At 41.8% G+C, this 13,653-nt stretch overlaps 1 protein-coding gene across 4 annotated transcripts in view; it reads left to right on the plus strand.

Annotated features, from left to right (window-relative positions):
• Positions 1-759: 759 nt before the first annotated feature.
• Positions 760-13,653, plus strand: part of plxnb1b (plexin b1b) — a 110,029-nt gene continuing 97,135 nt past the window's right edge. For 3 of the 4 annotated variants that reach the window (XM_044175159.1, XM_044175175.1, XM_044175168.1), the window contains exon 1: positions 760-1,240. Coding sequence is in view for 1 of the 4 variants with exons in the window: in XM_044175152.1 (XP_044031087.1) it covers positions 2,764-2,781 (18 nt within the window). In the remaining 3 variants the exon portion in view is untranslated. Of the gene's footprint in view, positions 1,241-2,748; positions 2,782-13,653 lie in introns of those variants that run through there. The other variant, XM_044175152.1, reaches the window with a different exon arrangement.

Consider the following 13,653-nt stretch of genomic DNA (forward strand, 5'->3'; position numbering starts at 1 on the left):
TTCCAGTGTGAACTGTTTGAGGTTTCAAACTAACCCGCATGCGCAAAAGAACAATAACAATGACATCAGACGCAGCACGCTGTTGCACTAAAGTTCGGGAGGTTATGGAGGAAGTAAGCATTTTCGCGGTTAGGGGAGGATCCTTCTAGTTTAGCTTGAATTGAAGTATCTCCCCATATACTAATTAGGTCTAACACCTCCCTCTCCCTCCATTGACTCGCTCCATCGCTGTTCTCCATATCTAGTCAAGTTTTTAATGTTACTGTCTGTGTCTAGGGCTAATTCGCCGGCGCATAATTGTGACAAATGTCGACGTAGATTGGCGTAAAAATCGCATCAAATCCGCCTTGGTTGTTCACATCAGATCTGGGTCTGATTCAGGACCACATATGTATGTGGTCTAAATCTGATTTGAAAAAATCATATCTGAGCAAGATTTGAGTGTTCACACTACCTCTGAAGAAGTCTGACATGGTCACTTGACCCCCCAAAAAAATCGGATTTGGGCCACTTTTGCCTGCAGTGTGAACGGGGCCTTAGAGCATCTATTTGTCACAATTGTAACAGCCAATAGCTACACTTTGCACCAGGATGTTGGATGCACCACTGTTTCATTGGTCTGTTGTGGAAAGTAGCTCCGGGTCTGTTCATTTAACTTTATTTTACAACCAAAATCGGGTAGGCCTACCACACATTCGACTTAGAGTACTGTGCCTACTTTACTTTCTAGCTTGGTTTTAGAAAATACGAGGAGCCCTTGAAGGCAGCATGAGCTATCCTCTTTGCCAAACCCCTTTTTACGCCTGTGGAGAGCTGGGCGCTGAGCGCATCACCGAACCATTCCCACCACTACGTACCGGCTACATGTGGGGGAAGAAACCTGCTGAGTGAAACCAGGCAGAGGAAAGAAACAAAACTAAGCATTAGGCTACTTTTTACCGCATGGAATAACTGCACAGATTTTTTTTTTTTCCACCAAGGCGTTAGGTGTGTAAACTAGTGAAAGTTGGATGCCTGAGAGGAAATTTGCAAGTCTGGACTGAACGACAATGGAATTTGTGATCTCGTAACCTCGAGAAATAACGTTATCTGTCTCGGCTAATTTGTCTGCGTTTACAAGCACCGGTTGAGGACAAATTGGTTACTCAAAATGAAAGCAGTGAAAACGTGTTTGCTGCGCAGTAACGAAGAGTAAACCAGCGTTTTGAGCAACTGATTGAAGAGTTGTACACGGGACAAGGTGAGTGGCAGTCTGGGCCGTGTAACGTTAGTCCGCCTCTGCTGTTCTTATTTATCTCAGTTAAAATTACAACTGCATGTGTTTTCCCACTTGTTTCCCTCTAAATGACCGAGCTTACGTTTTGTGACTAGCAATATCAATTAAGTCGTAACGTTATTGGACCAACCTTTCACTATAAACTTCTTTGTGTGCATGATTTAACCCTTGCCCACTTTTTTTTCATTCAGGCTTTTGCTTATTAACCTATATTAGCTATGTTAGCTAACGCCGAGTTAGGCCACTAAAGCGCAATAACTGGTGAACAGTGTGCTTCACTCGAGTTAGCTAACTTATCCAATACACGTCCTCTAGGCGTCGTTGCTCCGAGGCACTAGCTATCACTAATTCATTTTTTTTTGTACGAGGTGTGACCATATTTGAACGGTAATTAAATGCGAAGTGATAAAACTAAATCTCCAACACTGGCATGAAATGATAAAGTCTCAAAATTGTCAGTGTTTCTCAGCTTAGAGGCACAACACAGCTTGCCCCGGGGTCATCACTCGTGCCACTTTGACGAGGGGATATTTCTTACTTTGAAGTTCCTCAATAATTGATTTTTTTTTTTAACATTTTCTCCGGACCAAAACAATTAAAATTCTACATTCAAGTAGTCACATTTAGTCGCTATAACACACATCACGATTTACTATGTAGGTGAATGAGGGTTGTGTAATTAACAGGTCAGCCGGGTCTAAAAATTGAGGTTTTAATCCGAGCACGTTCTTATTTCTGTATGATATGTGTGCCGAATTTACCAGAGAAGCCCAATAACTCATAAAAATGTCTTGCTATTTATTTCGTTGAGCATTTGTGTAATAACAAAAACATAATTGGTCATCTTTTTCATTGATATTCTGTTCAGGGAGCATACATGTGCATTTTACAACACAATGTGAATCAGTAGAGGACCAAAACTATGCTCAAATAACTTTATCACAACTTAAGAAATATATTTCATATAGCAAGATTCATATATGTGAGCACTGTATTGCAAAAAACGTTGATTATTCCTCCAGTAAAGTATTACTTAATCATTTCCCTGTCAAAAATGCCACCTTCATATAAATTTACAGCATAAACTGCAAATGAAGATAAAAGGTCAGATGCTGGTTTTAATGTTATTTTTGTTAACACAGTTAACTTGTGCAATGTTTAATTGTGTTTATCAATACACACATGGTCACACGTGTCATGGCTGACAGTTCTTCAGAGGGGCTGCCAGTGAGACTGTGACCTTTTGTGTTTTTTTTTCTTCCCATGGGTGATGGTCTCCCCTCACAGTTTAGTGCCTTCTTAAACCACGGCCATCTGCTCCTATTGCCTCGTAACAGAATTGATGGCTTAGTATAAGCCAGGAAATGAGATGGAATATCCCCTCCCGATGATGATGATGATGATAATTGCTCATTTATTTCAGATTGTCGGTGGCATTGGGAAAACTAGGATGTGCCCAGACTTTGTGCCTGCTGCTGCTCTTTTAAATGGAAACACATTTTCAGGTTTTTCACATTCACTTAACAGCATTTTTCTTATTTTAAATTGCATCTTTATACAGTTAATCCCTACAAATCATTTAATTTTTTTTTTTTTGAATTTCTAAAACCAACACATTTTGGGGATTAAGTTATTTCTGACAGCAGTAACTGCACAAAAAGGTAATTTGGAGCATTGTATGCAAATTATCCCTACTTTTCAAGTTCTAAAATAAAGAGGCTGCATCTACTGAACATTGGTCTGACTACTATAAGTAAAGCTTTTCATTGCTTCCTCAAGTTAAAGTTGTGGTTCATGTCAGATTGTGAGTGTATACAATTAGAGAGGATGTTTAAGTGGAGACTTGAGTGGAGCACATGTTTTCATTGCTCCTGAGGTGAATGACTGTTTACTGGCAGAACTAGTAGCCAGCTTGTTCTTGTACTTGTACCTGGATAAAGTCAGACACCAGGACCCAGAGCTGTCTGGAATTACCTTTGGCCCTGAGTATAAATGCCGTCATTGTGGTGTGCACATTTGACCTTTTTTAAAGGTTTGACCTGTGGTGACCTGTGGTGGAAGAAATTGAATTTTAAAAGGGTGCTAGATCAGTAAAGAGGACTATTTGTTGTTTCAATCATTTCAGTTTAGAAAACTTGCAGAAAAAAACTTGCTGGTATTTCAAGGAAAATGAGAAAGTAAAGAAGAATTTCAGGGCCAGGTGATTATTTTTTTCTCTTGTGTTGTATCAGTGGAATAACACAGTATAGTAATCAAGTAAGTCAAACTTAAGGCAAAGACTGAAAAGTTGTAAACCATTTCTTTGGTTTCTCAATGTTGAACTAAACAAATTTCTTGCATGGAATTAATTTCACTGAACTAATAAGTAGCAATCAACTTTACAGATGTCAGCATTTAACAGACAGGGTTCGTGACAGCAGAGGTGGTAAAGTGCCTCTCCAGTAAACAAGATTCACTTCACAAATTCTGTCACAGTCAAGGTGCCAAAGGTCAAAAGGTGAAGGGGGTTGGGTGTCATTACCCGGCTTCCAACTGAACAAATGCCCTTAATGCAAACTTAAGTCAATCAGTGCCGTCAGGGTGCGAGGGCAAACGTTGTCTGAGAGGAAAAGGGAGCGCTCCTGTGATTCGTCTTGCTTAGCATCCGTTGTGACATTTATGCTGTCATTGTGATAATGAACAGGTGGGGAGATGTCAAGGATGCACTGAGGGTTTGATGAACTGGCACTAGCTCATCAGCTTGGGCGTCTGTGAACATTGCACAGTCAGGACCGAGCTGTCACTGCAAGGTGCCAAGTCAGATGTGATATAGAGAATAGTAAGGGTCAGGTTATGCTCAAACAGAACTAGTTTATAAGACGTGTTGTCAGAAATCTAAAGTGTTTATAGCTGTTCCGAAGAGCCACGCTGGAAGGTAGGGTGAAAAGCATACCAAGGTAGGAGATGGGATATCTTTTTTTTAAATATGGGGATAACTTCGCATATTTATTTTTTAAAGATTTTTTTCAAATTATTTTTTGTCATTTTTGCCTTTTATTGGATAGTGACAGCTGCAGAGAAAGACAGGAAAGGTGGGAGAGAGAGAGAGGGGAGGACATGCAGCAAAGGGCCCCGGGTTGGAATCGAACCCAGCCGCTGCGGTAAGGACTCAGCCTTAATGGTGAGCCACCGGGGCGCCCCATACTTTCAGACAGTTTCTCCTGGAAGACATTTATAGTGTTGTGCTTGGTTGTGAAAAGTGACAGAAATAATTGTGTAAAGGATGAAGAAAGAGGGCTTAAGACAGAACTTAAAACCCCAGCTTCTTTCTCACCTCCGCACAGCTAGCCAACCATGGAGTGCGGTGGGTGTGAATGTCGGATTGTTGGTTTTGGGAAAGTTCAAGAAATTGTCGGACCCCAATTCTGACGTAGGAAAGGTGTGGGGGGAGGGGGTTTCCGAAGCTATTCAACCACCATCCGACAAGCAGTGCTGATGAAGCATACTGGCAGCTGAAACCTCCTTCCTCTGTGATAAATGTGCTCCTGACTCTATTATGAAGGGAAAGATCCACCCGTGGGCCACCACCAGGTGAAGTCAGCTGACAGGAAATCTATGTAGTGAACATTCTCTGCAACCAGTTTTGATCTTGCTCGTTGGAGGGCACGATCACCCCAAAGGGGATCAAAGTACAAGTTATTTGGAAGGGCAGCCGAGACTTGACATGTGAACGCTCGGCTTGCCCGGCAGGGGTCGAGGGGTCCTCCACTCCCATGGCCAGATTAAATACTCAATTTAATTATGTCACTGAGCATTAAGTCAGTAACCTTATCAGAGTGGTCTCGCTGTTTAATGGGGCTTTGTGAGCCAACAGATGCACAAAGATTAGGGACAATATGCTGATGGTGCAAACCCTGAGCGGAGGGATAAAAGATGGGCACGGAATCTGATATGAGGCGCCCCTCCTGCTAGATACCACCACCATGCTGTAGGATATCTCAAGATAGCAGACATTAAATATAGCCTCATCTGAGGACAGTACAGTATGTATAGCTCAAAAGTTTCAGTGTAGTGGGGGAAATTATTTGAAGATGTCTTTAATGCATCATTAAATGAAATTGGTAGCTTCATGCTCTGTGGTATACTGCACATTTGTTCTGTGCTGTAGTAGAGTTCCATTTCATATTCATGCAGTGATTATGCACATTTGTACACACAACTGTTGAGATAAAAGTAAAAAGACAACTCAGAGGGGGTGCTTTTGTTTTTTGCATTTTGATGTAGCGTTTCAGGCTGATTAAAGAAAATCCCCTAAAGTCACAGCAGCATGAATATGTGATGGTTTCCTGTCTTTATTTGCTACTGGGTAAGTCCGTGTGAGGAGTGCTGCTGTGCCTGGAAACTCAGACTTGACTGGCTGTCCACTCCAGTTACTGGTGGTCACATTTGGACTCACTCAGATCTCTCTACATATTGCTTACGATGAACATTACAAATCTAAGCCCCAAGCTGGACAGGAAGAAGCGCCTGCCTTTCTGTGTCCATTATCTGAATCAGCAAAGTCTTTGATAACAAGAGCAGTGATAACACTCCTCAGGATTTCTCTGAGGATTTAATTAGACAGGGTAGCCTGTTCATTATTCAGATATGTAAATGGAGACCCAGATACATGCAGTACTGTGGATTGTAAAATAGATTTGAGTGTTGAAATCCCTTTGAAGCAGCACGTGAAGTGCTCTGTAAGAGTATGAATTATTAACTCTTCAGGGTACGCTGCATGCCTCCACCACATGCAGCTCATGGTGTGTGTGTGTGTGTGTGTGTGTGTGCGCGCTCTACAATTGCTCCGTCATGAATGAAGCTGGTGTATTTGCCTGAGGTCAGTGTTGAACTAGGAGAACACGTGATGTGATGTGATAGTTTACCCAAGCAGTCTACCTCCTGAGCTCGAACTGGACTGACTGAGAACTTCAAAAGAACTCTTTTACTCACTAATATCACTGACATTCATAATGCTCGACGGGATTTGTACGTCAAACATTTAACATTCAGCAACATATTTGCCCAAATTGTACTAAATTGTACGAATCCACGTGGCCTCAATGGCCTGCGTGTTATAAAGGGCAGTTTCCGTGCAGACCATCCGCGTGTAGCCCTGAATTTATATGCACCGCCCTGTGTGACCACGTCCATGAATGCAGATACCCAGTGTAGTAAAACACTAACACTGTCCGTGTCCCTGTTTGCCTCTGAGTCCATTTTGACTATATCCGGTCCTTGAGGCTAATGGGTATCGTTGTATTTAGAGCCATCTGTCGTACCAATCTGAAAAAATGTGATTTCTGAGAAACAAAGTTGAGATAATTAACAGCCATAAACGGAACGTTGTGTGTCTGTATTTTGTAACATTGAGGATATAATTGAAGGAAAACTTTGATAAGGGAATTTACAGTGGGGGCAAAATACAGAAATAGTGGCTCCTCTCACTTCACCACTCTTTTCTACCAGAAGACATTTAGCATGATCTGATCTGTTTTCTGTTCCCCATATCCTGCATACACGCTGTCTTCTCACTCCGATCCGTCTGCAACCTCCATAGATCACCCTCTTGCAAAACCTCTTCACAATCCATCGCTCCTAACTCAACACTGGACGCTTTCCGCAGCTCTCATTTTCTCAGTCTTCCTTCGTGCCTGCGTTCATGCAAACCCTGGCTCCCGTATCATTTCCCATCCTTCTGTGGAGCTGAAGCAGCCGCCTGTAGAAGGCCCTCAGAGAAAGAGGCCCGGCTAGTGAGATAGGGTGACATGGATGAGCAGGGCTTTGTCACTGCCCTCGCAATGAGAAGATGAGACCTCCACCCGGATTAGGTGAGGGTGGAGGGAGTGCTGAACACACACAAACATGCACACACGGTTCTCCTGTACCTATGAGGTCCTTCGCTTGAAGACATGAATCCCTCTACCTCTAACTTGATCTTAAATCCTCTTTACTGTCTTAAAGTATAGCCTAATCTAAATCTGATCCTAATGGACCCTCATTTTAAACCCAGATCATTAAAGACGCAAAATTCATCAATGTCCTCAATCCAAAATTGCAGAAATATTGTGTAAATTTGGACATATCTGACGAGATGATAAATAGACAAGAGCCTGACTAAGCATTCGGTTCCAACTGTCAGCTCTTTGCAGATTTTGCTTCTGTACTTGGCTCTATGGACAGTTAGGTCGCCTCTCGAAAAGTAGTTAGGTTCAATACCCGGTTTTGTTTTAGTCTTATTATTGATATATACATATCAATTTCACTGTCTCCTACATATAACACCAAGATGAATACAGTCGCTTCAGACCTGTTCCTCAGGCGGTGCGGAGTGTCGTACCTGGTAACAGAACACGTAAAGGAGGCAAATTGAAAGTTGTTAAACAAAAAGGTAATTTAAAACATTTCATCACAAAATTTCTGGATCACAATGATCATCATGGACTCATGATATCTAATAGCATAAGAGTATTTGAGGGTGAAATAGTTTTTAATCCTAGTCCTCAGAGTTACCCTAAACCCCTAAACACACAGGAGTAGTCTGTGCTGTATGTAGGTGGCTCTACTGAGAGAGGGTGTGTGTTTCTGCACAGATCCAAAAATGATAAATGATGCCAAAAAATAAAAAAGCCGAAGTAATCTTGGGGACACTACTATTGAAGCAGCTCTGTAAACAATTGACACTTGAGAATACCTCCTTGTAGACAATACCACAAAAATGGCACGAGTTAGTTGATACAAAATGAATGAATATGCTTGAATAGAGACGGGATGAGCCCCACTGATGAGAAATGCACATTATCGTGAAATGTAGCCTAATTCTGTTTAATATCGGATGACGCTTAGAATAACATTGTCGTGGCACCATAATCCTGGCATATTGATAGAACTGGTACAGCAATTAATCGGACTATTCTAAAGAGTGCATTTGTAACGTAAAATATGCCTGATCAGTATGGTAAAAACTATATGACACACAGCAAAGTGTTGGCCCTTTTAATTAAAAGCACATTGTCAAAGAATTAATTTGTTACTTTCAATCACTTTCAAATTCAAGTTGCCCCTTTGAACTTAACCTGTAACCTGGGTTTTCCCATAATCTTGAGTTTTAAGAATCTGGTAAGGCTTTTGTAATGGTTCCTCTTTGTATTTCCACTGTATACGCCATTTGGTAGGCGATTGAAGTAAGTGGTTATGGGACTGACAGCAATGGTTAAAGTGGATCTGATATTGATTTGCTTTTATGTTTACACTGGTCTGGCACTTCAAACCACTTTATAGTGTTTCATTTTGCTCCACTGTGCACATTGTGGTCCTTGATTTTTCTACTGTTTCATCTGTGTTTTGTATCCCCATTTGTGCCAGATGCTGAGAAATCTTTTATTTTCTACCCGCTGACTACAGCTCCCCCTGAATGGCCTCCTCTACCCAAATAAATAAATACCGGCGAGGGCCTGGACATTTTGACCAACAAGTGTTCTCCATTTTATAAAGTATTGGTCATCCTGGTTGATAGAGATGCAGTAGTAAAATTGGTGGTTACCGTTGTTTTTGTCGCAGTTGTCATTGATGTGATGTGAGAAAACATCTGCTCGACTAGTCATGATCAACAGTTCTGCCAGCAACCCCTGAAAGTGGCTGGAACTTGCATTTAGTGTCACCTCCTGAGCAAATTTACTTCCATGAACTCGTCCTCAAAGCGGGCAGAGAACAGAAATAAAAACAGAACCAGAGACAATGGCTGCATGTTGCGTTACGTGTTGTTAAGATCCTACAGTGGAAAAGGACTGTTTGACAGCATGGCACAGCATCACACTAGAAAATGGCTACATGTGAAAAGCTGCCAATATAGCCCCACCCCACAAACAATCCTCACTCCCAAGGTCTAAAACACCAACTAGTTCTCACAGCTTTAAAAATACATGAACACACCACACACATGCATACTTTTTCATTCACTTTGAGCTAGACTGCGCATGCCTTAGTTTTTGGAAAGCTGATCTAGAATGTGTAAACAACTTTTATAGTAGACAAAATATACTGGGGTTTGATGGTTTGTGCTTTTGCATTTCCTGTTACTGTCTACACCTGCACATACCTGTGCATACTCCACAGAGATGCTGGAAAATTCTAGAATGCATGCATTGCATGTAGTTTGCATGTTTTTTTGCATGTGTTGCTGAAAAGATTTTGCTTGCAGACGCTTTTTTGTTGTGCTTGGTCTTTGCATCTCTGGAAGGGGTGGTCTGCAGGTTTTGCACGCCCCTTTTCCTTCTGTCTGCAGGGGGGAAAGAGGGAAAGTGGCCCTGCCTCTTTTGTTTCTTTTGTTGAAGTGGAGGCTGAAAAGACCAGCCGACCAGAGAATGGGGATTGTGAGGAAAAAGTGGGGGTTAGAGAGGTGAAGGCGTACCTCGAGGAAAGAGGGGGAACGGGGGAGGAGAGGGAGAGGAGGATGTGAGGGTGTCTCCTCCCCTGTCTGTCAGTTGGAAAACAGCTGGTGTTTACTGCAGACTCCTTTTCTCTCTCCTCAGAGGAAGGACAGGTGAGTGGGTGTGGCTGAAGAGGGAGTGTCCACCATCTGGAAGATGAGCTCGAGCGTCCTGCCGTCGACATCCAAACAACTCCTTTGAAAATCAACTTTGTGAAATTACGCTGAAAGTCAGTCAAGTGTTTGTATTAACATGTTCATTTTGAAACTTGGAGATTTATGGGCAGATTTAGGGACTGGTAATTGGTGTGAAATCGCTTTAGCACTTGCTGAATTGTTCTTTGCATTGCATGGCTGCGGTCAGACAGGTGGCCATTCATCCTGGCTTATGATTTGAAACGAATGGACTTAGAAGTACGCTTGAAATTGAATATCATGTACATGACGTCAGGCAGCTTGCTTTGGCTTTTGACTCCAGACGCAACAATACAAGAGGCATCTGCTGTGGTGACACTAACTGGGGTTTTTTTTTTTTCGCACTTCGTGTGAGTGTGTATGGCTTTTCGTGGCACGCAAGCGTGAAAAGCAGCATTTTGAAATACCGACAGCCGACTGTTGCCAAGTGGCAACCATGAAAGCTCTTGGAGAACAGTGAGTGCTCAGTTTCCCCAGAAACGCCCTTTTTCTCAAGACAGCTCCCCTAAATCGAACACCCCCCCCCCCCAACTCCCTTTAAATGCCTTGGGGGAGGGCCTCTCTGTCCTGGGAAAAGGGGTGTTGCTATGGAAAGCCAAAGACGAATGTTGGACAGGCGTGTTAAAAGTTCAGGACCTTGGCCGGCTGCTGGTGGACTAGTACAGAACAATGTTCCTGGGATGTCTCAAACTACCGTACCTGGCTTTAGGTATACAAGTCATACGTACAAATTGCATATTTGAAAGCTCTAGAAAATGCTAGCAATACTAAAAGTATTCAGTTTGCAGTGGTATGAAATTGAGCAAAGCAGAAAGAAGCCATAACCAGTCAATGTGGTATTTTTAACTTGATAAATGACTTATTAAAAAATTATCAAAATTGTCATCATAACTTTTTGTTATAACTGCTGTTATCATATTGCTACAGGAGCTGGTAACCTTACTTTATCCCGTTAAAGTGTCACTTACTTGTCATTTACAGACAGTAGACATGTTGCCTCAGCAGAGCAGTATTTTTACAACCTGCCTATCATGCGTCTTCTTACCATGACACTTCCTGTTGGTTCACACTCCCACAGGGGTCAGGGGTCACGGGGCTCTGTTATCCTTGCATTGACACGACACCAACAACAGGACCCCCATTTTTCCCTACTGAAGCTTTTAACAGCACAGAGGTACTCAGACTCATGTTGAAATGTTTGTATGGATATGTGACTGCATCTGTGTGTTTGTGTGTGAATGTGAACGCCCTGTGAGCCCGCAGTGTTTCCTGGCAACCTTTGCCACTTGCTGGTAAGCTGAGCTGCGGCACACAGTGTCGCAGTATACAGGCTGCACTGTTGCCCTCACTGGGTTGGATTTACAAGGCTTTGATTTAGACATTCCTTAAGCCGATCTGAAATTTTGGTTCCATTCCTCATTTACTGTACTGTAATCCTGGTGAATAAAACCAGAACCACACTGTGCGACTAATTCACACTTCAGAATATGTACTGTGTGTCTGCACACAGTGCTGGGCTCATGTCGGTGTAGGTGAAGTTGTAATGTAATAGCTCAGCTTACAACATACTAGACTTACGTGTGTATAGCAATGAGCCTTGAGACAGCTTTCATAAATAACACTCTCTTCATGTTATTAATGGAGAGCTTAAGGGTTTTTTTTCTTGCTTACTAGGAATAATCTTTTCCACCCGCTCCACCTCAGTAGCTTTAATCTGGCTGCAAATGAACCAGGCCTCTGTTTCCAGGGGTTATGGAGCACTCTGGGGGGGGGGGTTGTGAGTGGGTATGTGTCGGTGTGTTGTTCGCCCCACCTCCAAAGTTCATGTAACTCAAACAGCACTTCAGTACTGACGTTTGTAGTTGTTCCATGAGGGCAATTACGCAAGAAAATGTGGGTGTTGCATGTCCAGTTTGTCCACACAAATGTGATTTTAGCATTGGGAGTTATATATTACTGAGAGCGAACATGTGATTGGATGTGAACGTATAGAGCTCAAAGCTGTAAAGTCTAAATCTGTTTCAGTTGTAGTGTAATATACTGTTGTTTCAGAGTTGATGGTGACCTTGTACAAAACAGATAGCGCTAGTGTAGACAGATCCCGTTTGACATACAAATGGCATGTTCAGGTTCATACCCGAACCCACCCAAGCAGCTTTACAGTGTAAAGAATGTAATAAATAAAAAGTACTTGATTGACTAAATCTCTAAAATAACTATAACATTTGTATTAACGTATAACATTTTTTTTGTTAACAGAGAAATTCTGTAACGATGTAAATACTTTTGTCAAATAAGTAATGATGTAGAAACGGCTGTGAAACATCAGTCCACTGTATACTCACAGAAGTTCCACATCATATTTTCCTTGGAAATTACAGGCAGCACTGAAGAACAAAAACGTCCTCAACATAATCCGAGCCTTGAAAGATCACTATTTCATGCGTTATCTGATATAGCTATGGTTTGACTGGGAGCCACTTTATTAGCAACAGTCTAGCTGCTGGAAATGCATTTAAACTTAAATGTATTCCTTTATCCTTTTATTTGTATCTATTTATTTGTTTCAAAAGTGTGTTCCTCCTCCTGTGCTGTCCTGTTGGCACATAGTTAGTTAGTTAGTAGACTGTCAGGCCGTCAGCCATTAACATTCCTTCCATTGAAATATCAACAACAACCTGGGACCTGCAGGGGTCCTGCCGATAAAACGGGACCCCCAGGGCTAGTAGAGATGCACAGTGGACTGTTGTGGTCCCAATATATTGATATGGTGAAAATAAAATACTTTTGTGAAGATGGAAAGTATTTCCCCTTTCAAGGATTCACTGGCTGAAGAAAAAGTTCAAATGTTCTGCCAAAATAATTATTCTAACATCGATTTGATATTATTTGTCTGCATTTCCTTTGGTTATTGCAGACATTTGGAAACAGTGCTACATAAAAAAGCGGTAGTAAAACAGTGTCTACGGGCCAACACCAACAGTGGACAGTGGTGCTGCTAAAACTATCATATCATCAATACACATTAAAAAAACTGTTTTGCATTCCTAAAATCTACCCAACATGGCTTCCCTCATTTAATTTCTCTTTATGTAGACACCGAGCAGGGCAGTGAAGTGTTGGTGGTTTACCTCATGTGTTACTCAGCAGGAGCAATGATCAGCGAAGGGAGCCGTAAAAGTTTTATAGCATAACCTGCCCCTCCTGTTTTGACATTATTGCTGTAGTTTACAGAAACACATTAGACTTTGTTTCCACTGGAGTAGCTCAGACTGATTATTGTGCCTTAACGTTTTTGAGAATGAGCTTATGTTACAGTCATCTGCACATTGTCTACTGTTGTTATCTTGGTTTTATACAGGTCTTTTGTGTTTTAGCTCAGAGGGTAAACATGGATAGGATATGTGGTATTCTTTAGTTTTGCTGTGTGTAATATTTTTATTTTCATATGATACCTCGGAATAAGGTTTGGAATGATGATTTAACATTAATGTCTAAGTTTGTGCATACACGTCACCTGTCAGTAGCGTTTCTGCAAATCCTTAAAGGCCCTGCGCACCCCCAAAGGTGTTTGGAGTTATTCGGGCTGATAGACATCTGCCCAGGTTGAAGGTAGGTTGAGCCACGCTGGAAATTACATATCAGTCAAACAGTTTGTACATGCCCACACAGTCCTGAGAAGTAATAAGAAATTATGAACTCTTCAATTCAACATAAATCCCATAAAATGCTAGTA

The sequence above is a fragment of the Siniperca chuatsi genome, linkage group LG2, assembly GCF_020085105.1.
Source record: "Siniperca chuatsi isolate FFG_IHB_CAS linkage group LG2, ASM2008510v1, whole genome shotgun sequence".
Lineage (NCBI taxonomy): Eukaryota > Metazoa > Chordata > Actinopteri > Centrarchiformes > Sinipercidae > Siniperca > Siniperca chuatsi.